General features: G+C 45.8%; 1 protein-coding gene across 5 annotated transcripts in view; it reads left to right on the forward strand.

Moving 5' to 3' along the window:
- NCMAP (non-compact myelin associated protein) overlaps nt 1–19,463 on the forward strand; it is a 40,489-nt gene extending 21,026 nt beyond the window's left edge. For 2 of the 5 annotated variants that reach the window (XM_024766581.1, XM_024766582.1), the window contains 4 exons: nt 10,043–10,146; nt 10,498–10,588; nt 13,814–13,898; nt 17,878–19,463. In XM_024766581.1, the coding sequence (XP_024622349.1) occupies nt 10,507–10,588; nt 13,814–13,898; nt 17,878–18,019 (309 nt within the window). In that variant the 5' untranslated portion in view covers nt 10,043–10,146; nt 10,498–10,506 and the 3' untranslated portion in view covers nt 18,020–19,463. Of the gene's footprint in view, nt 1–10,042; nt 10,147–10,473; nt 10,589–13,813; nt 13,899–17,877 lie in introns of those variants that run through there. The other 3 variants (XM_024766583.1, XM_024766580.1, XM_024766579.1) reach the window with 3 other exon arrangements.
- Nucleotides 19,464–21,235: the final 1,772 nt, after the last annotated feature.

The raw sequence follows: 21,235 nt of genomic DNA on the forward strand, positions 1-21,235 counted from the left end.
CATCCTTGCAAACCAGAGCTGGGCAGGGAGTGGACTTATAAAACTAAAGACATTCTAAGCCCTTGGCAGGGAGGAGATTTGTCTGTTCAGGCAGGACAGGGCAGGGGAGGCAGGAGTGGATTAAGTACAAACCTTGGGGTCTGACAGATTAGAGTCTGAATCCTATATATTAGCTCCCTCAGCAGGGAGGAGATTTGGACAGGAAAAATTGAGAATGGTCACCATTTAATTGTGCGAATAAATCCCACTGATGGGACCGAATCCTGGCAGGCAAGGGCTGGAGTAGGGTGGTCCTTCAGGACAGGATGAACTGCAGATGTATTCGTAGTTAGTTTGGAAGTAGGTGCTGAGACATGTGAAATCAGCTCGTGCAGCAGGGATGGAATCAGGCCTGCCCCGTTGCCTCCTGAGCCCATGCCCCACACCCCTACCTAGCTGGCCCAGTGTCTTCAGGACCCCTTCTCTGCTCCTCTTACAGCACCAGCACCTCTCACGTACTACCTCCTGATGTGTGCTCGTGACCACCACTCCCTGAACGTGTCTGATCAACCTCCGCATTCCCCACAGCACCTGGCCTGTGGGATGTGTCTGTTCAGGCAGGGCAGGGGAAGCGGGTATGGTTTGAATACAAACCTTGGGGTCCAACAGATAAGAGTCTGAATTCTATATATGAGGCAGAGTAATGCCCCCTCAAAGATAGGCACATCCTAACCCCCCAAACCTGTGCCTATGTTACCTTGCGTGGCGAAAGGGACTTTGCAGATGTGGTTAAGTTAAGGATTTTGAGATGGGGGATTATCCTGGGTTACCTGGGTGGGTCCAGTGTAATCACAATGGTCCTTATAGGAGGGAGGCTGGAGAATCAGAGAGAGAGAAAGAGATGTGAGGTTGGGAGCAGAGGTCAGAGAGAGAGATAAGAAGATGCTACAATGGGGACTTCCCTGGTGGCCCAGTGGTAAAGAATCCACGTTCCAATGCAGGGGACACAGGTTTGATCCCTGGTTGGGGAGCTAAGATCCCACATGCCGTGGGGCAACTAAGCCCGCGCGCCACAACTACTGAGCTCACGCCCCGCAACGAGAGAGCCCACGTGCTGCAAACTACAGAGCCCACATGCCCTGGAGCCCACGCGCCACAGCTAGAGAGAAGCCCATGCACCTCAACAAAGATCCTGTGTGCCACAACTAAGACCCGATGCAGCCAAAAAAATAATAAAAGAAATAATAATAATAAAGAGGGAGGTAGGGGCCACAGGCCAGGGAATGCAGGTGGCCCACAGAAGGTAGAAAAGGCAAGGAGACAGGGTCTTCTCTAGAGCCTTGAATGGAGCATGGCCCTGCCAACGTTTTGAGTTTCGCCCAGTGAGTGTGATTTTAGGCTTTGGACCTCTAAACTATAAGAAAATAAATTTGTGTTATTTTAAGCTGTAATTTGTTACAGCAGCCATAGGAAACGAATGCATCCTAGCTCTGCCATACCTTAGTACTGGGACCTTGGATGAGTTACTTAACTTTTCTGAGCCTCACGCCTTTTTTATCTGGAAAATAGAGAACAGGTACGTGAGAAAATATGTATGAAGTACTTAGCACGGTAACTGACACACAGTAAGCATTTGCTAAATGGGAGCTGCTGTGTTTGTGGGCATCATAATTGCCATCATCCTTTCTGTTATTGGTTGCCTACCCACACATGTTAAGTACAGGCTGGACATTTTCCTGTTTGTCTAGACCTTTATGGAGAGAAAGGATAGGAAGCTGTTATGAGACAGGCCCATAACTCAACTCCAGTAGTTCTCAACCAGGGGCAACTTTGCCTCCAAGAAGACATTTGGAAACATCTGGAGACATTTTTGGTTGTTGTAAGTGGGGGATGCTACTGGCATCTGGTGGGTAGAGGCCAAGGACGCTGCTAAACATCCTGCAATGTACAAGATACCTCCACAACAAAGAACTATCTGGCCCAAATGTAAACAGTGCCAAACTTGAGAAACCCTTCCATTCTCTGAGGTTTTATGGTAACTCTTGGGCTCAAAATCACAACATGTAGTAAAAATAGTGAGTAGGGTCCTGCTGCAGCAGGGCTGCTGACCCTCGGAGTGCCCCCAGGAAAATTGTTGACCTCCTGGAAGATTTGGCAGCCACCACAGTTTGGAGGTAGATCTGAATTTGAGAGTCAGCGTCTCCATTCATTTGCTGTAAGACTTTGGGCAAGTCAGTTAACCTCTCTGAGCCTCCATTTCTTTTCTTTTTCTTTCTTTTTTTTTTTTTTGCGATACGCGGTCCTCTCACTGTTGTGGCCTCTCCCGTTGCGGAGCACAGGCTCCGGACACGCAGGCTCAGTGGCCATGGCTTACAGGCCTAGCTTCTCCGCGGCATGTGGGATCTTCCCCGACCGGGGCACGAACCCGTGTCCCCTGCATTGGCAGGCGGACTCTCAACCACTGCGCCACCAGGGAAGCGCTGAGCCTCCCTCCACCCAGCAAAGGAGATAAAAGACCCGCCTTGTCGTATTGGTTAAATGAGAAAACATATGAATGCACAGCGCCTGAGTCTTCATTAGCGTCCCCTTAAATGTTAGTTTCCTTTCCTTCCTGATCAGAATGTCGGGGTGGAATTATTTTCCTCTGACATATTCACTTAGGGGCAGAAACTCTTTAATCTTGTGCCTATTTCCCTTGGGGACAGTGGAACACCTGAAGATTTATGTAGGAACTCAGGTGTAGTTTGAGGACTGCGTGGCTGGGCCCTTGGCTTGAGCCCAAAGACTGAGGGGCAAATGGAAGGCATGGGTCACGTTCCAGCTCTCGGTCAGTCTCAACCAGGATACCCACTGGTCTCTTCCTCCCACTGACTCCTGGCACGGCCTGTGCCACCCTATTGGCACTAGGTATAAATCTGCCTTGTGACAAGTTTCATCTGGTATTTCTATTTATAACTCTTTGTCCGTGAAACTTATCAGACTTTCAGGTCTTGGGCTGGAAGCTCCTTGAGACACCTTTCTTTACAATGTGGGCCACAAAAATAAGAATCAAAGGATGTTCAAGCCAGAAATTGACAGATGGGTAAATAAGACTTAGTAGATGTGGTGGGCCTGGAACCCCAACTTCCAGAGCCACGGGCCACTGCCTTTTCCATAGGACTTCAATCTGATGTTGATCAGCCACCTCTCTGATCAGGCTGGACCAGGTGTGAGGGGGGATGAGCCCCACTAAATACTGATGGAAGGAAAGATTCTTTTTAATTTTTTTTTTTTAATTTTTGACTGCGTTGGGTCTTGGTTGCTGCACGTGGGCTTTCTCTATTTGTGGTGAGCGGGGGCTACTCTTCGTTGTGGTGCGCGGGCTTCTCATTGCGGTGGCTTCTCTTGTTGCAGAGCACGAGCTCTAGGCGCGTGAGCTTCAGTAGTTGTGGCATGCGAGCTCAGTAGTTGTGGCTTGCGGGCTCTAGAGCACAGGCTCAGTAGTGGTGCACAGGCTCAGCTGCTCCGCGGCATGTGGGATTTTCCCCGGACCAGGGCTCGAACCTGCATCCCTTGCATTGGCAGGCGGATTCCCAACCACTGCACCACCAGGGAAGTCTCAGCAAAGATTCTTAAAGGAAATAATTCCGTTTCTCATCCTCTTTGTCTGAACTCTAGGTACATGATCCCCATGGCCCGTCTTTGAATCGTCTCAGAGCTGTGTACATGGTGGGCGCTGGTTGAATGAATGACAGGGAAAATGAACAGAACAAGTGGGAGGATGAATGCGTGCCCAGTGGGTGGGTGGGTGCATGAGTGGATGGGAGGATGGAAAAGTAGATGGATGAAGGGAACAAGAAATGGTCTTACTAATTTCTGGGAACCAACCACGAGGAACATGTATTCAGTACGTAATTGTGTCTGGCCCCAAGTTCAAGATGACATTATGCCAACTCAGACCCCACCTTTGGAAGCTGGGACACACAATGGGACAGAGCGAAGCACACGCAGGGTAGATGGAGTGGGGGGAGATGATGTGGAACCCAACAGGAATGGAGGGTGTAGGAGGGGCCAGTTAAGATTCAGGCAGACTGGGGTTACTATGTAGTCAACAGAGCATTTGGAGGTTCCTAGGGGTCCCGTGTGCAATGCTGCTGCCATGTCAAAACCCCTCTGTGGAGTTCTTCTCGGCCTGTTCTAGTCTCACCTGCCTTCCAGCCTGAACTGTACACACGTCTCCCAATATCCCCCAAGCAGGTAGCTACAAAGAAAGATGAGATCTTGGGAGACACTGGTTCTTGAGGTAAGCTATGAATGGCTGGTCCACGCAATAGAACCACAAGTTGGAAAGGACCTTAGAGATCATCTCCAAACTGGGCCATTTTACAGGTGGGAAAACCAAGGTCCAGGGAGGGGAGATGACTTTCCAAAGTTGTATGGCAAAGAGTAACAAAGGGGACCCAGGTGTCCTGATTCTCACCCCAAGTTATGAGTTCATTATTGCTCTTTTGCTACACCCAGCAGCCCCCCTGCCCTACCAGTCCCATTAGGATTTTTGCCTCCCTGGGGGTGGTTTCACTATTTCCTCTGTCCCTACCCTCAGCAGAAATGAAGGAGAAGGTCAAACCTCTGGAAGTTCTGAGGTATCCCTCCTCAGATCCCCTCCTTGGGACATCAGCCTTCATGGCCTGGCTCCTTGACCTCCCTGTTCATACTTGAGCTTGAGCAAATGCAGCAAACACTTGGCCAGGTGGAGAACTGGGGTCTCCACGAAGAGGAGGGAGAACACAGACTGGGGACAGGAAGGAAAGGAGAAGAGAGGCTGGGATGGACATTCACCCGTCACCCACCATCCAGCAGGCACTGTGCTGGACAGTTATAACATCTCATTTATTCCCATAACCCAGCAAGATAGGGAGTGTTATTCCTGCTTTATAAATGAGAACACTGAGGCCTAGAGAAGTGGCTTGGCTTGGAGAGCCGGTCAGCAGGGAGCCCAAGAATAAAACCCAGGGCTACCTGACCCCGAAGCCCTTGCTGGGTCCTGAGTTCCTAAACAACATGCTCTGTCACAGACTGTCAAGAGTTCTCAGGAGCCACCCAGCAGGAGCTGGAGTTTCTCTCCTGAGGGCCCAATCAACAAGGTCACGGCTAACAGGGATCAATGCAAAGTCCTGCCCTTAAGTTCAAAAAGACAGCTGCGCATGAGTGTAATGGAGTCCTGGTTACTGGACCGCAGCTCATCATAATACCGTCACCGTGCGTAATGCGGCCGTTATTGCCTTCTAGTTCCATAGCACTTTGAGTGTAGGAAGCCCTTGTACTTACCGATCTTAGGGCTTTGACCGTAAACAAGCACAAGAATAAGTCAGAAAGAGGCTTGCGGGGGTCCCAGCAGGGTCTGGGTGGAGCAGGGTCTGTGGCTGCCTGTAAAGCTAATGGGCTATTTGTCTGCATTAATCCATTGCAATATCAATAGGTTTTGTGTGCAGCCACTGTGCTGAATATATCACGTTTTATCTCATTTAATTCTCACACAACCCTATGAAGTTTGTAATTCCTGTTTTACAGATCAGAAAACTAAGAAGTGAAGAAAGCTGACGGAGGTCACACAGCTAGTAAATAGTAGAATTCAGGCTCAGGTCTGATAATTGTATGTCATTCTGGAGAGTTCAGGCCCCCTCTGGAGTCATGTATCCAGTTTGGGGTGTTATATTTAAGGAAGACATTGACATACAGAGAAACAAGGAAGCCATCCATGAGGGAGACTATCACCCTAAAGATTGTTTGAAGGAGCTGAGAATATTTATCCCGGAGAAGAAAATCATCAGAGAACATACAGTTGCTGTTTTCAAGGGCAGAAAGCGCCTCCACTTAGAAACAGGTTGGGTTCACGGGACATTTGCCAACGATTTGTTGGTTAAGTCCGAAAGGACATACTATAGCCAACTGCTATTGCCACCTACTGGTGGGAGGTAAAATTGATGTGCTGATTTCAGCTACCGTAACTGTACCATTCATAGAACTTAACTTTTCATACATAGAAGGGCTTTTAAGCATGATCATTGTCATGTGTAAGAAGTAGCAGATTACCTTTGTGGGAAGAGAATTAGGACGAATGGGTTAAAATCACAAGGGGAGAGCTTTTGGTTCCAAAATGAAAGTTAATTTTCTGATAATGAACACATAATTATCAAGGGACTGCTTGGGAGTAGTGAGGTTCTTGTCTGTGGGAGAAACCAAGTCATGCTGAATCTCCCATCTCTCAGGTGAATGGGAGAAATCGATCCCAATGTTTTGGTGGGTCCCAGGCATTCATGGCTTACCTATTCTGAGCTATAGTTGGACGTTTGGGTAGGGGTCTGCCAGGGTTGATAGCATCTGGGCTGTCTTATCCAGGGAGGAACTTTTAGGCTAGGCCAGAGGGAAGGAGGGTACCGCAGGGGCAGAGCAGAAGGGGGAAATATTTTGGACAGGTGGGGTCTTGCAACATTTATCCTCCAGTTATGGCCCTTACACGTAACCAAGGAACAGTCAGAGAGGGGTGGTTCAGTGAGGTTCATGATCCTCCATCACTTCCCAAACTGACCTTCCACACGGGGCCATTTGTAAACAACCCAAGGAAAAAGTTTCTTATAGATTCTGCAAATGAGATTAAGGCTCGGCTGGAGACAGGTTCAGAGTATAGGCAAGGTCAGGGACCAGTCAGGTAGGACCAGTCTGGGTCAGGGTTAGATCAAGGGCTCTGGCTCTCTGTGCCACAGCCTGTGAGGTTTTTCTCATCAAAGCCCTACACTGATTTGGTCCCCAGATTCACTGGGAGGCAGTCCAGTGAGAGTTTATGGAGAAGGGGCTGTGAAATCAGACAGACCCTAGCTTGAATCCTAGCATGGCTACATATTAGCCTTGTGAGCTTAGATTGATTTCTTCTCTGATCTGAGTCTCAGTTTCCTCATCTGTAGAGTGGGCACAGTGACTGCACCCTCCTAACCAGAAAGGTATGAGGATTAAATGAGACCTCCCACATAAATCACTGAATGCAGTGCCTGGGGCACATAGTATATTATTATTATTAATTATTAAATTAACCTCTGTCAGTAAAAACTAGCTTCACCCTCCCTGTATGCTCCCCCATTTTCTGTGGCCATGGATCCCGGTCATGGGCACATTTGATACTGAAATCCCCTGCTGGATCTCACTTGGTTAACAAGAATTGCAGAGGCCCCACACATGAAAACACCCACATCCTTGGCCATCAACGCTCCACCACCCTCCCTCCCACCTTCTCTGATGTGGCAGGAACAGAGACGTAATTAAAGCCCTCGGTCCTTAGATGGGGCACGATATGCTCTGGGATTACTCACTGTTCTCTCAGAAAGAAGAGTAGCCGGGCCTATCTGAAAAGGAGTCACACCTGGAACTTGGCACCCAGGAGGTCACCCTGAAGGACCTGCAGAGGAGCCTGTGTCCTGGTGGCCTTAGGCGGCTCCATTACTGGTCGGTATGTGTCTGTGAGTGCATGTGTGCAGGTTCCTGTAGTGACTGTTCATTCCCCAACTCCCCACCGAGGTGTACCAGGGGCAGGTGGTGTAGAGGGAAGGATGTAGTCTTTGAAGTTTGCAGAACCAAGTTCATATGCCAAGCCTGCAGCCTCCAGGCTGTATGAGCATGGAAAGTCTCAGGGTCCTCATTTGAAACGAGGGGAGCGGAAAACCTACTTTACATGGCATTTGCTAATTAAATCAGAGGATGGATAAAAATATCTGGCACAAGGTCTTGGTATGTGGCAGACACTCGGATGGTGGCTTCCGTCATCTTTGTGCATGTTGGTTTAACGGGGGATGTGTCCATGGTAGGGTTTAGTTTATCTAGTGATTATGCCATGTCTCTCTCCTTAAATGACCTTTGACCAATGGCCACCTATTTGCCTCTTCTTTCTGTTTTTATTTTTGTTTTTCTCTCTTTTTTGTGTTTAAAAGGAATTGTGAGAAAGCGTTACTGGTGAGTGTCCTCAGCTTGATGTTGGTGGGGATAGAAGCAGAGCGTCTGGGCAAATGCTGAGATGGGGAGTGTGTATATGTGTGTGTTGAGGGAGGGGTTCAGCCACCTCTCCTTAGGAGCAGGAGTCGGGGTCGGGGGCTGGGGAAGAATTTTATTCCATGTTCGCAAATTGGTCCATACCTATTTTTTTAAAAAATAAATTTATTTATTTATTTTTGGCCGCATTGGGTCTTCATTGCTGCATGCGGGCTTTTCTCTAGTTGTGGCGAGCGGGGGCTACTCTTTGTTGCGGTGCACAGGCTTCTCATTGAGGTGTCTTCTCTTGTTGCAGAGCGCGGGCTCTAGGCGCACGGGCTTCAGTAGTTGTGGCGTGTGGACTCAGTAGTTGTGGTACACGGGCTTAGTTGCTCCACGGCATGTGGAATCTTCCCAGACCAGGGCTCGAACCCGTGTCCCCTGCATTGGCAGGTGGATTCTTAACCACTGAGCCACCAGGGAAGCCTGGTCCATACCTATTTTTATAGAAAGAATTTTTTTTCTGTTTTGAGCTCCTGTCTCTAATTAGTTCAGCAAGTATTCACTGATACCCACTAAAATCCTGAGGGCTATCTACCATTTACTGAGCACTTAAAAGCACTTTCCATACTTAACCTTGATCCCTCATTTCCCTTGGGAAAAGCTACCTCATTTTACAAACAGCAACCCCAGCTGGGAGAGGTTCAGCCACTCACTCAAGTCCTTCCACTGGCAAAGGTGAGGAGAGCCAGACAGGAGTGAAAAGAACCAGAAACAGTCTCTACCTCAAGGACCTGACAATGAACGTGGAAAGTTGACTGCCAGACACAGCAACTGAGACACAAGCTGTGGTGGTGTTTCTTTGCAGGGCACTGCTATGGGAGGATGGAGGGTAGCATCGCTAATTCTATCTGGCGGGAAGTCTTCCTGAAGGTGACTGGGCTGAGTCTGGAAGGTTCTGTTCCTTTTGGAGGGGGAGCGGGCAATGGAGCATGGCCAGCAACCCAGTTCTGTTTAAGGTAGTCAGGAGACAGGAAGCCCAGCCAGGCTGAAAGGTTGAAAGGTTGGCCGGCATGGGGACATCAGAGTCACAGACACGTCCTTCAGGAAGCCTGAGTTGTGAAAGTCCTGAGGATTGGGTTTTTGGGAGGAGGGGACAGACATAGCTGGGGGTGGAGCAGTAGTTTAGGCAGGATCTCAAGACTTAAAGGAGGGCAGAGAAAGTAAAGGCAGAGCCTATCCTGTGGATCAACAGGGCCTGGCCACACAGGGTCATTCTGAGGCTGAGGCCCTTGTTGGGAGGGTTGGCAGGGGAACAGGTCATAGCCACCAGAGCCCCCAGCCTGGCTGCAGATGACCTGACCCCGCTTGGAGGGGTGCTGACCCCTGTTTCCATCATACGCTGGCAGAGTTGGGGGACCTGGGAGGCCAAAGCCTGGGGCCGCAGCCCAGAGACAGCAAAGACCAGGAACGACGGGGGAGGATGGAGTGGCCCGTTGTCCCAGCAATTGGGCAGAGGTTGGTAGGAGGAACCAGGAGGCTGAAATGGAGGGTGGAAACAGCCAGTGAAGGGCTTTCACTGCCAGATATAGAAGTGTGGGTACCGGGGAGATGATTGTTTTTTGAGCCGGAGAATGCTATGGTCAAACCTCCTGTCTCTCTCACTCTCACCAGAATGTGAGCTTCCGGAGGCAAGGAGTTTGCCTTTGGGCCGAGCTCCACGTCTTCGTAACTGTGTGACTTTGGTCGATTCACTCAACCACTCTGAGCCTCATTTTCTCAGCAGCAAAATGTGATGATTGAGAGCATTAAGTGAGCTGACAGATGGCATTTGTGAAGACAGCCTTGTGCATGGGAGATGCTCTCTTCCCATTGAGGGCTTTGCGTAACCACACCTGTGTTCTCTCTCCTCCACCCCCATCCCCAGACCACACTCATCCTTCAAGACCCATTCAAATTGATCTCCTTCTTGAAATCATTCTTCACAACCCGATGGCTCATGTCACTGACTGCTTAATAATCAAGTAACCATAATTTTTTTCATTTGCTTTTATTCTTTCCTCCTTAGATTGTAAAGCTTTTGAAAGCAGGAACACAATTTCAAGCACGGTTGTGGGGTGGCCAAAGCCCCACTAGCGTGGGAAGTAGACGCTCAGCGTTCAGTTCTTCTAGGTAAACTTGGGGCTCCACATGGCACTGGGGGCTTCAGTTTCATCAGTCAAATGGCAACGATAACCTCCCTCACAGTTTCCAGAAGATCAATTTAGACATTCTGTGTGAAACATAGTTAGGAGGAGTTGAATAAATAGAAACTGCTCTGAAAAATGAAGTTCTTTACAAATGTCAGACCTTATTTTTAATTCCCCATAGTGTATAGTAAAAGGCCTTATCTTTAATTGCTGCTAAGAGAAACTGCATGCTTAAATATTTTCTCCCGTCACCCAGATGAAGACCAAAAGAGGCGTCATACCGGGGTTACAAAGATTACTCTGGTTTTAAATGATATCTCATCTTCCTTCTCAGCAGGTCGAGATGACCACAGCTACCCCTTTGGGGAGTACCACCTTCTTCTCATTGAACATGACCACCAGAGGAGAAGACTTTCTGTACAAGAGTAAGGTCAACTTAGCTTGGCGGCCAGGGGAGCGAGGGCGGGACAGGTGTTGTGGTCAGCTCCTGGTGTCGAGGTCAAGAGCGTGGGCCCTGGAGACACGCTGCCTGGGTCTCAGTCTCCGTGATATACCACTTGCCAACTACGTGACCCTGAGCACATGACTTCACTGCTCTGGGCCTGATTTCCTCATCTATAAGATGGGAATATTAACAATGCTGCCACATAGGTAGGTGTGAAAGCTAGAAGGGATAATCCATGTAAAAAACATAGAATAGCCTCTGTGCGTATGAAACATACTAAGTACCTAGTGAGTATTATTATTACTATTACTATTATTTTCATTAGGGAGTTTTGGGGCTTAGAAGGTGATGGAAATTTGTATCTCTTGTAAGATGGCCCTACACGAGTCACCTTAAAATGCAGCTACTTTCGTCCTAGTTTTGCAAAGCAAAAACATCCCATCAGTTTACCAAGGAGTAAATGAATGTAGGTAGGAAGAGTTAGTCCTGGGGAGACATTTGCCAAGAACAAGGGGTCCCTAGAAGGAAAAATTTGAGGACCATTCTTCAGAAAACCAACTGGCTGTATTAGGTGAAATTTGGGTCCATTTCAGTCATCTCAGGTGACTTGGTTCATGCCTCCATGAACGGAACAGGCCTCCCGACACACATGGAGCAGTGATGAGCAGTGTTAAACAGCTACAGGCTGGGGTACTCGCAGGAAGCTGGGTTAATGGCAGGATGTGGCTCTTCTATGGAGACCCAGAGAGGGTCACTCTTGGGACAGGGTCCCACATGTTAGCCTGCTCTTGCTGGGTGGGGAGACCTACAGAGGCCTGCTGAGATATGTCTCAAAATAGTTCTGAAGTGAAATGCAGGGTAGATAGAATCACTGTCAGCAAGATGGGAATAATACGTTTTCGTTTAACTAAAAGTCATGGCTCTCAACTAGGCAGTTTTGCCCCCTAAATAAGGTTGCCAGAGTTAACAAATAAAAGTACAGGATACCAATTAAATTTGAATTTAAGATAAACAATTCGGCTTCCCTGGTGGCGCAGTGGTTGGGAGTCCGCCTGCCGATGCAGGGGACACGGGTTCGTGCCCCGGTCCCGGAAGATCCCACATGCCGCGGAGCGGCTGGACCTGTGAGCCATGGCCGCTGAGCCTGCGCGTCCGGAGCCTGTGCTCTGCAACGGGAGAGGCCACAACAGTGAGAGGCTGCGTACCGCAAAAAAAAAAAAAAAAGATAAACAATTAATAGATTTTTAGTATAAGGATATACCATGCAATATTTTGAAATTATTCATTGTTTATCAGATATTCTAATTTAATGGGTATTCTATATTTTATCTGGCAACCCTACCACCAGGAGACACTTGGCAATGTCTGAAGACATTTTTGCTTGTCACAACTGGGAGTGTGGGAGGAGAAGTGCTACTGGTATCTAGTGAGTACAGGCCAGGGATCCTGGTAAATACCCTGCAAGGCACAGGACAGTCCCCACAACAGAGAATTATCCAGCCGAGGTTGAAAAACCCACTGGACTCCCCAGGAAGGAAAGAAAAACAAGTAACTCCATGATGGATTCCCCACCCCCTCCCTTTTTCCCTCTGTCCTTCTTCCTATGAATAAATGCACAGTCATTGTTGTTTTTTAAGTAAACTTTTTATAAAAGCATTACATATGTTCGAAAAAGTGCCCAAATGATAAGTGCACAGCTGGACGAATTTTCACAAAGTGCACACAGCTGTGTAGCCAGCCCCCCAGATGAAGAATCAGGCCACCATCAGTGTTTCAGAAGTTCTGGTGCCCTTTGCAATCACTATCCCCCACCCACTCAAGGGAACCCACTGTTCTCACTTCTACCACCATAGATTAATTCTACCTTGGTTTTGAACTTTGTATTCGTGGAATCATACCACGAATGATTTGTTCAATGTTATGTCTGTATGCACATATTTAATGGTTGCAACATAATGTATATGTATGTATATGTGGATGTGGATATAATGTCATATTCTATATTCCACACTTTTCTATCATCGAAAGTGTACCATAGTCTTCATAATTATTATTTTAATTACAGTATATTTCATGGATGAGTGTGCTATACCTTATTAAACCCTTCCCATATTTAGAATATCAATAATGTAATAAACATTTTCATTCATATAGCTTTTTCTGTATTTGGGATTATTCCCTATGATCAATTCCCCAGAATCAAATAGATCGGTTTAAAGTATGAAGCTTTTTTATGATTCTTGATGTTTTCTATATCAATTCTGGCAAGGCTGTTGATCTTGAACCTAATATTAGAATTTGACCTTGGGACTGGGAGCTGATACTGAAATTAGAATCTGAGATATTAAGCTACAAGGACATTCATCATAGCCATGTTTTTAATAGTGTAAAATTGAATGCAACATAAATATCCTCAATAAAGAATTGGTAAACAAATTATGGCACAGGCAAACAGTGGAGTACTATACAGCCTTCAAGAGTCATGAAGAAAACTGTGTACTTACATAGCAAAAGGATCAGGGTATTTTGTTGTAAAACGGTCTATGGAATATGGTTCCATTTTTATCGAGTGCATATTTTTCCATATTTATGAATATTTTCTTAAGATGGATTTTCAGATATAGGATTAATAAATTATTCTAAAAGATGATAGATAAATATGCATGTATGCAAAAACGTGATCACATTGGTGAATGTATACGTATGTAGACTATCAGTGGCTCTTGGGGTAATGAGGTCTTCATCTTCCCCTCCTCTTTGGCTTGTATGTATGTTTTCAAAATTATCTACACAGGGCACAGGGCTATTGTTGTTGCCCATGTGTGTCCTGTAGGAAAAAAAAAAATTATCTACAAAAACCACATATTACTTTTATATCATCTGAAAGAAGGAAGGATGTTTTATTTCACAAAAGAAGTTCAAAGCTATCTTGGGGATGATAAGAGCAGGACTTAGCCTAAGGCAGGATTTTGGCAGGGCAGGTGCTGAGGATATGGCCCTCCAAGTCCCATCGGAGTTAGAGGTACACTGCCACTCTAGATGTGACTCTGTCCTGGGGTCAGCAGTGAGTATGCCAGGATTTCACGTTCTCTCCTCTCCTTGACCCAGTGAGGGTGCCAGGTGTTGTGTCTTCCTCCCAGCCTCCGAATCCTTCCTTGCATTTCAGTTTGCACGTTAGCCATCTCCACTCCTCTCTTCCTCGTAGGTTCTGGAGCCATCGTTGCTGCCATTGTGGTGGTTGTCATCATCATCTTCACCGTGGTTCTGATCTTGTTGAAGATGTACAACAGGTATGGGATGCCCTGGGCTTTGGAACTGTCTGGTCCCTTCAGTGATGCCAGAATGAATGGGAACTAATGTTTGTGGGTGCCTATTATGTGCACAGCAGTATCTATGAGTCCATCATCAAATGCTCTAACCCTTTGTGGGTCCTTTTTTGCTGTCTGTTCTACTGGAATAACCTCACAGTGACCATATATTTTTGTATTTGGAGAAATATTTTTAAAATATAATAATATAATGACAATGATAATAACCTTGAGCTGTGTAGTAAACTCTTATATGTAATTTGTAGATAAGAGAGGAGTGTTTCAATCCTCTTCTCCTGGAGAGCCCTTGCTAGGTTGTATCGTGTGGACCACATGAGTATTTGAGGTGACAAATACAGAAATGCACATACCTGCGACTTTACTTTCTGGGACTAAATAAGAGGAAATAAAATCATATAAATTGATTGTAAGAAGAGTAACTGCTGTGTTATCACCTTATGTGTTATCACCTGTAGTCACAGCTTTGCTAGAAGATTATTCTTTTCAGTGAATAAATCAAAATTAAAAGACTAAATTCAATTACATCATACAAGACCTGGAAGCCATTAAAAATATTGTAGAAATGTATAAATTGATGAGGAAAGTTGTTTACAACATATTGTCAAATTTTACAAAGCAGTATGTATGTCATTTTTTAAAAATTTATTTATTTTTTGGCTACGTCAGGTCTTAGTTGTGGCAGATGGGATCTTTCGTTGCGGCTAGTGGCTCTTCGTTGCGGTGCACGGCTTCTCTCTAGTTGTGGCGCACAGGCTCAAGGGTGCATAGGCTAAGTAGTTGTGGTGCGTGGGCTTAAGTACCCTGCAGCATATGGGATCTTAGTTCCCCTACAAGGGATCGAACCTGCGTCCCCTGCATTGGAAGGTGGATTCTTAACCACTGGACCACCAGGGAAGTCCCTAAAGCAGTACGTACATTATGATCATACACATGGGTTACGCACGTGCACCCAGGAAAAGTTCAAATGATATACCACAAGGTGTTAACAACCAGTATGTCTGCATGATGGGATTGCTAGTAGGTTAGTTGGTTGGTTGGTGTTTGCAAGGTCAAGGGGTGTGCTTCTTTATTTCTGCATTGTTTTTATAATAATATTAATGATTTTATAAGGGTAGCTAACATGTATTGATCTCTTACTATGTGCTGGGCACGGTTCTAAGCTCTTTACATGTATTAACTCATTAGGTCTTCGTAACAGCACCACAAAGTGGGTGCTTCTATATCCCCAATTTTATAGGTGTGAAACAGGCACAGAGAGATTAAGTAACATGCCTGAATTTACTCAGCCCTAATTGGCAGAGCGCGGATTCAGACCCAGTTCATCTCGTTTCAGAGAGAATACTCCCACCAGTACACGTGTAATAGCAATAATAACATTTCATGTGTTATTTTAAAAAATCTTTGGGCTGTTACAGTTTGGGTCTATTTCAAACCAGGAAGTGGCATCAGACCCCAAGTTCTACCCGCCATTCCTCTGCATCATTGCTGGAGCTCTAAACCCCTTGTCTAGGTTGAAATTTGGATGGAGACTCTACTCACCCCATCCTGTTTACAATGATACGTGGGCTGGGAATTGAGAAACCTGTGTTCAGTCTTTGGTCTGTCAAAAGCAGGCAAGTTATTTAGCCTCCCTGTGCTTTGATTTTATCATCTTTAAAATGGAAGTGTCTCTAAATAGACATTTCTCCAAAGAAGACACACAGGTGGTCAATAGACACATGAAAAGATGCTCAACATTGCTAAATATTAGAGAAATGCAAATCAAAACTACAATGAGGTATGTCCTCACACTGGTCAGAATGGCCATAATTAAAAAGTCTACTGGACTTCCTTGGTGGTCCAGTGGTTAAGAATCCACCTGCCAATGCAAGGGACACGGGTTCGATCCCTGGTCCGGGAAGATCCCACATGCTGCGGAGTGGCTGGGCCCGTGAGCCATGTCCGTTGAGCCTGTGCGTCCGGAGCCTATGCTCCGCAATGGGAGAGGCCACAACAGTGAGAGGCCTGCGTACCGCAAAAAAAAAAAAAAAAAAAAAAAGTTAAAAAAATAAGTCTACAAATAATAAGTGCCGGAGAGAGTGTGGAGAACAGGGAACCCTCCTCCACTGTTGGTGGGAATGTAAGTTGGTACAGCCACTATGGAAAAGAGTGTGGAGGTTCCTTAAAAAACTTAAAATAGAGTTACCATGTGATCTAGCAATTCCATTCCTGGGCATATATGGAGAAAACTATAATTCAAAAGGATACTTGCACCCCAATGTTCATAGCAACACTATTTACAATAGCTGAGACATGGAAGCGACCTAAATGTCCATTGACAGATGAACGGATAAAGAAGATGTGGTATGTATACACAATGGAATACTGCTCAGCCATAAGAAAGAATGAAATAATGCCATTTGCAGCAACATGGATGGACCTAGAGATTATCATACTAAGTGAAGTAAGTCAGACAGAGAAAGACAAATATCATGATATCACTTATATATGGAATCTAAAATGTGATACAAATGAACTTATTTACAAAACAGACTCACAGACATAGAAAACAAATTTATGGTTACCAAAGGGAAAAGGCAGGGGTTGGGGGAGAGGGATAAATTAGGAGTTTGGGATTAGCAGATACAAACAAAATAGATAAACAACAAGGTCCTACTGTATAGCACAGGGAACTATATTCAATATCTTATAATAACCTATAATGGAAAAGAATATGAAAAAAAATATATATATGTAACTGAATCACTTTGCTGTACATGAGAAATTAACACAACATTGTAAATCAACTATACTTCAATAAAAGAAAAGGATAGGGGGACTTCTCTGGTGGCGCAGCGGTTAAGAATCCGCCTGCCGGTGCAGGGGACACGGGTTCAAGCCCTGGTCCAGGAAGATCCCACATGCTGCGGGGCAACTAAGCCCGTGCGCCACAACTACTGAAGCCCGTGCACCTAGAGCCCGTGCTCTGCAACAAGAGAAGCCACCGCAATGAGAAGCCCACGCACCACAATGAAAAGTAGCCCCCACTCGCCGCAACCAGAGAAAGCCCGCGCGCCACAACGAAGACCCAACGCAGCCAAAAAGAAAAGAAAAGAATAGGCAGAAATTTTAATTCAACAACAACAAAAATGGAAGGTTCTTAAAGTGTGATAATTGTGTTATGGTTACATTGAGGAATGCCCTTGTCCTTAGGAGTATTTAGTGTTGAAGTGGCATGATGTCTGCAACTAACTCACAAATGGTTCATGAGTTTTTAAAAAACTGTGTGTGTGTCTGTGTCTGTGTCTGTGTGTAAATGGGGCAAGTAAAAGAAAGAAAGCAAATGTGGCAAATTGTTAATTTGTCAATTGTTTAGAGAAGGGTATTCAGGTATTAGTTGTACTATTTGTGTAACTTCTCTGAGGATTTGAAATTTTGAAAAAAGAAGCACGATAGGTCAACAAGATGAAATTTCATGTAGACATTAGAATGAATGATTGTTGTTAGTTATTGAATTTTATGGCGTATGAGATGAAAGCCAGGATATATGTTTTAAGTCCATTCTCTTCTCAACTGTGTTCTTCACTATTCTAGTTCTTCAATATTTCTAGCAATAAACTTAGAAAGCATAACGAGGCTTCACATTACAACTCTGAACAGAAAAAAAACGTAATATCTTCATTTTGCCTTCAAAATAGCCACCTATCTGCTGCTTTACTCATTCATTAATAGGAAAAAAAATAAAATTAAGTATCCAACCTAGGTTAAACAAAGAAACTGAAGGGTCAGACTACCTGATGTCTGAGATCCCTTCCAGTTGTAAGCTTCTGTGATTGGCAATTAAGCAACATGATTTAACGATGATCTATATTAATTTCATCACTGGAGCTGTAGTCACAGAGCTTGTTCCCCAAGGCATATGAGGGGGAAGGCTCAGCCATGCGTGTGTATCTCATTACAGGAAAATGAGGACAAGACGGGAGCTGGAGCCCAAGGTCCCCAAGCCAGCCTCCCCTTCTGCCCTGGGCCCAAACAGCAACAGCAGCCAACACCCTGCAACTGTGACCTTCAGCCCTGTTGACGTCCACGTGGAGACTCGGTGACCCCCCATCCTGGGCGCTGTCTTGGCCACTGTCCAAAGAGCCTTCAGTCAAGACCAAGAAGCACATTTCTCCTCTGGCAGCTTCACTATGAGTTTGTTCCGGTCAAGTCGACAGGGTCATCTCTTATGCGATCCCTGATGCTTCAGGCAACCCCCAACCCCATCCTGCCGGGTCCCACCCCAGGTACGTCCATATCCCTGCTGCCACCCTTCCAAAAAGCTGTGCTATTTTGGGAATCCACTGCTGTGGGTTTAGCTGTCTCCCCCCAAACACAATAGCTAGACAGACAGACAGACAGGCAGATAGCCCAGGAGTCTTCTGGTCAGGAGTCAGGGGTCAGGGCATGCTCCTTAGAGGGTCTGCCCTGAGGTCATAGCAGAGGAAGGGCCATATCCACAGCTTTGTAGAGCAAAATAGTCAATCCCATAATCAGGCACAGGGGGACTAACTTGGACTAACTCACCAACAACCCAGCTTGTTAATTCATAGCTTGTTCCAGTGCTACATGACCGCTAGCTAGCTCACGGTTATCGATCAGCACATTCCTCCCTCTAAGAAAGGTTTTGGGAAAAACTGGATTCTTCTCCAAAGGTGTCTACTTCTTTAGTAAAGAGTCAAAGTCGAAGACATAGGATGACCTTGAGGAAGAATGGCATCTAGGATGAAAGCTTGTTGTAGTGTCCATGGGCCTGGAATAAGCCTGGTGTCTGGTCAGGGCCCCTCCCCCCACACCCCCCCACGGGGGCTGGATTAACCTTGACTCAGTCTCATTTCTTGGCTTCCCTCTATTTGGATTCTGAGCAATCCTCACTCTCCAGTTACCATCTTACCTCTAAGGTCCAGTATTTGGAGACTGATTAGATTACAACTCTATTTATGTTACCTCTGCCCTTCCTGGTCACCTTGCAAAGATTCAGGATATATTCAAAGTACCACATTCACAAACCATTCCTCTGGACAGAACTCATCTCTTTGACACTTCAGCCTGGAGAACAATCTACTGAAAGAGGAAAGCATTTTGGAATTAAGAAGACCTGCCTTCCAAGCCCTATTTCCTGGTTCTGTGGCCTTGGGAAAGTGACTTGACCCCTCCGTATTCTGTTTCCTAACGTGAAATGGGAATAACGTCTGCCTCACTGGGTGACTGTAACAAGCCAAGGACTTAGTAAAACAGCTTAGGTAGTTCCTGGCACCCAGCAGATGCTTTATAAATGGGAGCCAGCATTATTATTATGAATTTCTTCCATTGTAAGACATACACTTGTTCCCATTTTAATGATTCCGAAATCAGAATATGTCTTAAAATTGATGGGTCCACTAATGAGGTTGCATTTTTTTTCTCTCTCTCTCTCTCAAAAAGCTGTTTTTTAGCCAGTTGTGCATTTTACAGTTGAAGGCATCTTGGAAACAAGGTAATAAATCTGTATTCTGTTACAGACAGTGACACACTCTGACATTTAACCTTAAACTCTAGGAGTCTCTCCTTCTGAGGGAAATCTCTTTTGAGGGAAAACTGAGGGTCAGGAGGTAAGAAGACTGACACAGGGTCACACAGTTCATGTCATCCCACTATAAAAATGCTCACTTGAATATATCTGGAGAAATACAGGCAATTTCTTTCTCCCCAGACATCTCTTCTCCCTCCTGTGTTTAAATATCCACCAGACACTTTGCAAGGTGCTTTTACATAAGTTATGTCATGGGATTTATTTTTCCCAATAACCCTGGGAGGTATTATTTTTCCCATTTGCCAATGAGAATTTCAAACTCAAGAAGAAAAAATACTTGCTCAAAGTCTCACAGCTTGTGAGACAGTAAGTTGCAAAGACAAGACTCAAACCGTGGTCTCTTTGACTCCAAAGTCCATCTTTTTGTTGTATCACACTCTTCCCTAACATCCCGGCTCAAAGAACATGGATTCTTTTGTGAGCTGAACAAGAGGAGGACAGGCTTACCCATGTGTCCGAGTGGAGGTCGGGGGTCAGCTTCCACACCAAAAGTGGGGCAAAGCCACTTTGGTAGCCTCCTCTGGGCTTCCATGATTGTAGCCAAAGGGGCCGTTTCCAAATCCATCCAAGCTCTAAGGATTTCTGCTTCATTCCCCCACCACTTAGGCCCAAGGAGCAAGGCATGAGATGGCCTCGAACCAGGGCAAAGCCATTTAAGGACTCAAGCCCACATAGATATGTTTCCCAGATGTATTCTGCTTTAAAAAAAAAAAGATTAGGGCTTCCCTGGTGGCGCAGTGGTTGAGAGTCCACCTGCCAATGCAGGGGACGCGGGTTCGTGCCCCGGTCTGGGAAGATCCCACATGCCGCGGAGTGGCTGGGCCTGTGAGCCACGGCCGCTGAAAGCCAAACTCTTCTGTCCACAGTGGAATCTTCCTGGAAGAAAGAAGAACATATCCGTCTAGTATAAATGAAAGCTTGGAAATGGAAGGGGGAGGTAGAGAGGTGAGGGGGAGGCAAAGCGTTGTGTTTTGTTTTTAACTGATGACGATTACCTCAGTAAACATCCTTTAAGGGCTCCTGTATGCCAGTTGAGGGTCTACTAAACACAGTAAGCATGGTCCCTGCTTTCAGGGAGTCTGCAGCTGGCCTCCTGAGACAGGGGTCTTGCAGCACAGTTGAGTTTCTTTTCTGACAGGTGCCTTTCCTAACAGAGCAGATGCTGCCTTATTTGGCCACTGAATCAATAAATGCTATTAAACGCTTAAAGAAAAATGTCTAAAAATAAAAAAGTTTAAATCAAACATTTGTTGAGTTGATTTCAATTCAGTTTAGAGATAACAAATACCTTTTTTAGAAACTTCCTTCCCCTGACAATGTAGACAGTTCCCTGAGGGAAAGCCGGAGCTGCTTCAAACATTGCGTTCTCACTTCTATAGGATGGTGGGAAAGATGGGCTGCTCTGTGAGGTAGAAAATGTGTTAACTTGATGAAATATCATGCAGAGAATCCCATTTCACAGCAGGCTGAGAAGCCAAGGTTTGGGGACCCCGGGCAGTGCAGGAGACATTAGAATGGAGCCCAAATCACCAATAATGATGTTTACCATTAACTAAGCTCCTGCTGTGAGCCAGGCATAGGATGGGTCCTTCCCACCCACCAGCTCCTTTCACCATTACAGCTCCCCTGCATAGAGCGATCATTATTTCTGTTTTTTGGATGAGGAAACAGGTGCAGGGAGGTAGCTTGTCTGTGGGTGATGTCATGG

Source organism: Neophocaena asiaeorientalis, unplaced genomic scaffold (assembly GCF_003031525.2).
Source record: "Neophocaena asiaeorientalis asiaeorientalis breed wild unplaced genomic scaffold, Neophocaena_asiaeorientalis_V1.1 scaffold79, whole genome shotgun sequence".
Classification (NCBI taxonomy): Eukaryota; Metazoa; Chordata; class Mammalia; order Artiodactyla; family Phocoenidae; genus Neophocaena; species Neophocaena asiaeorientalis.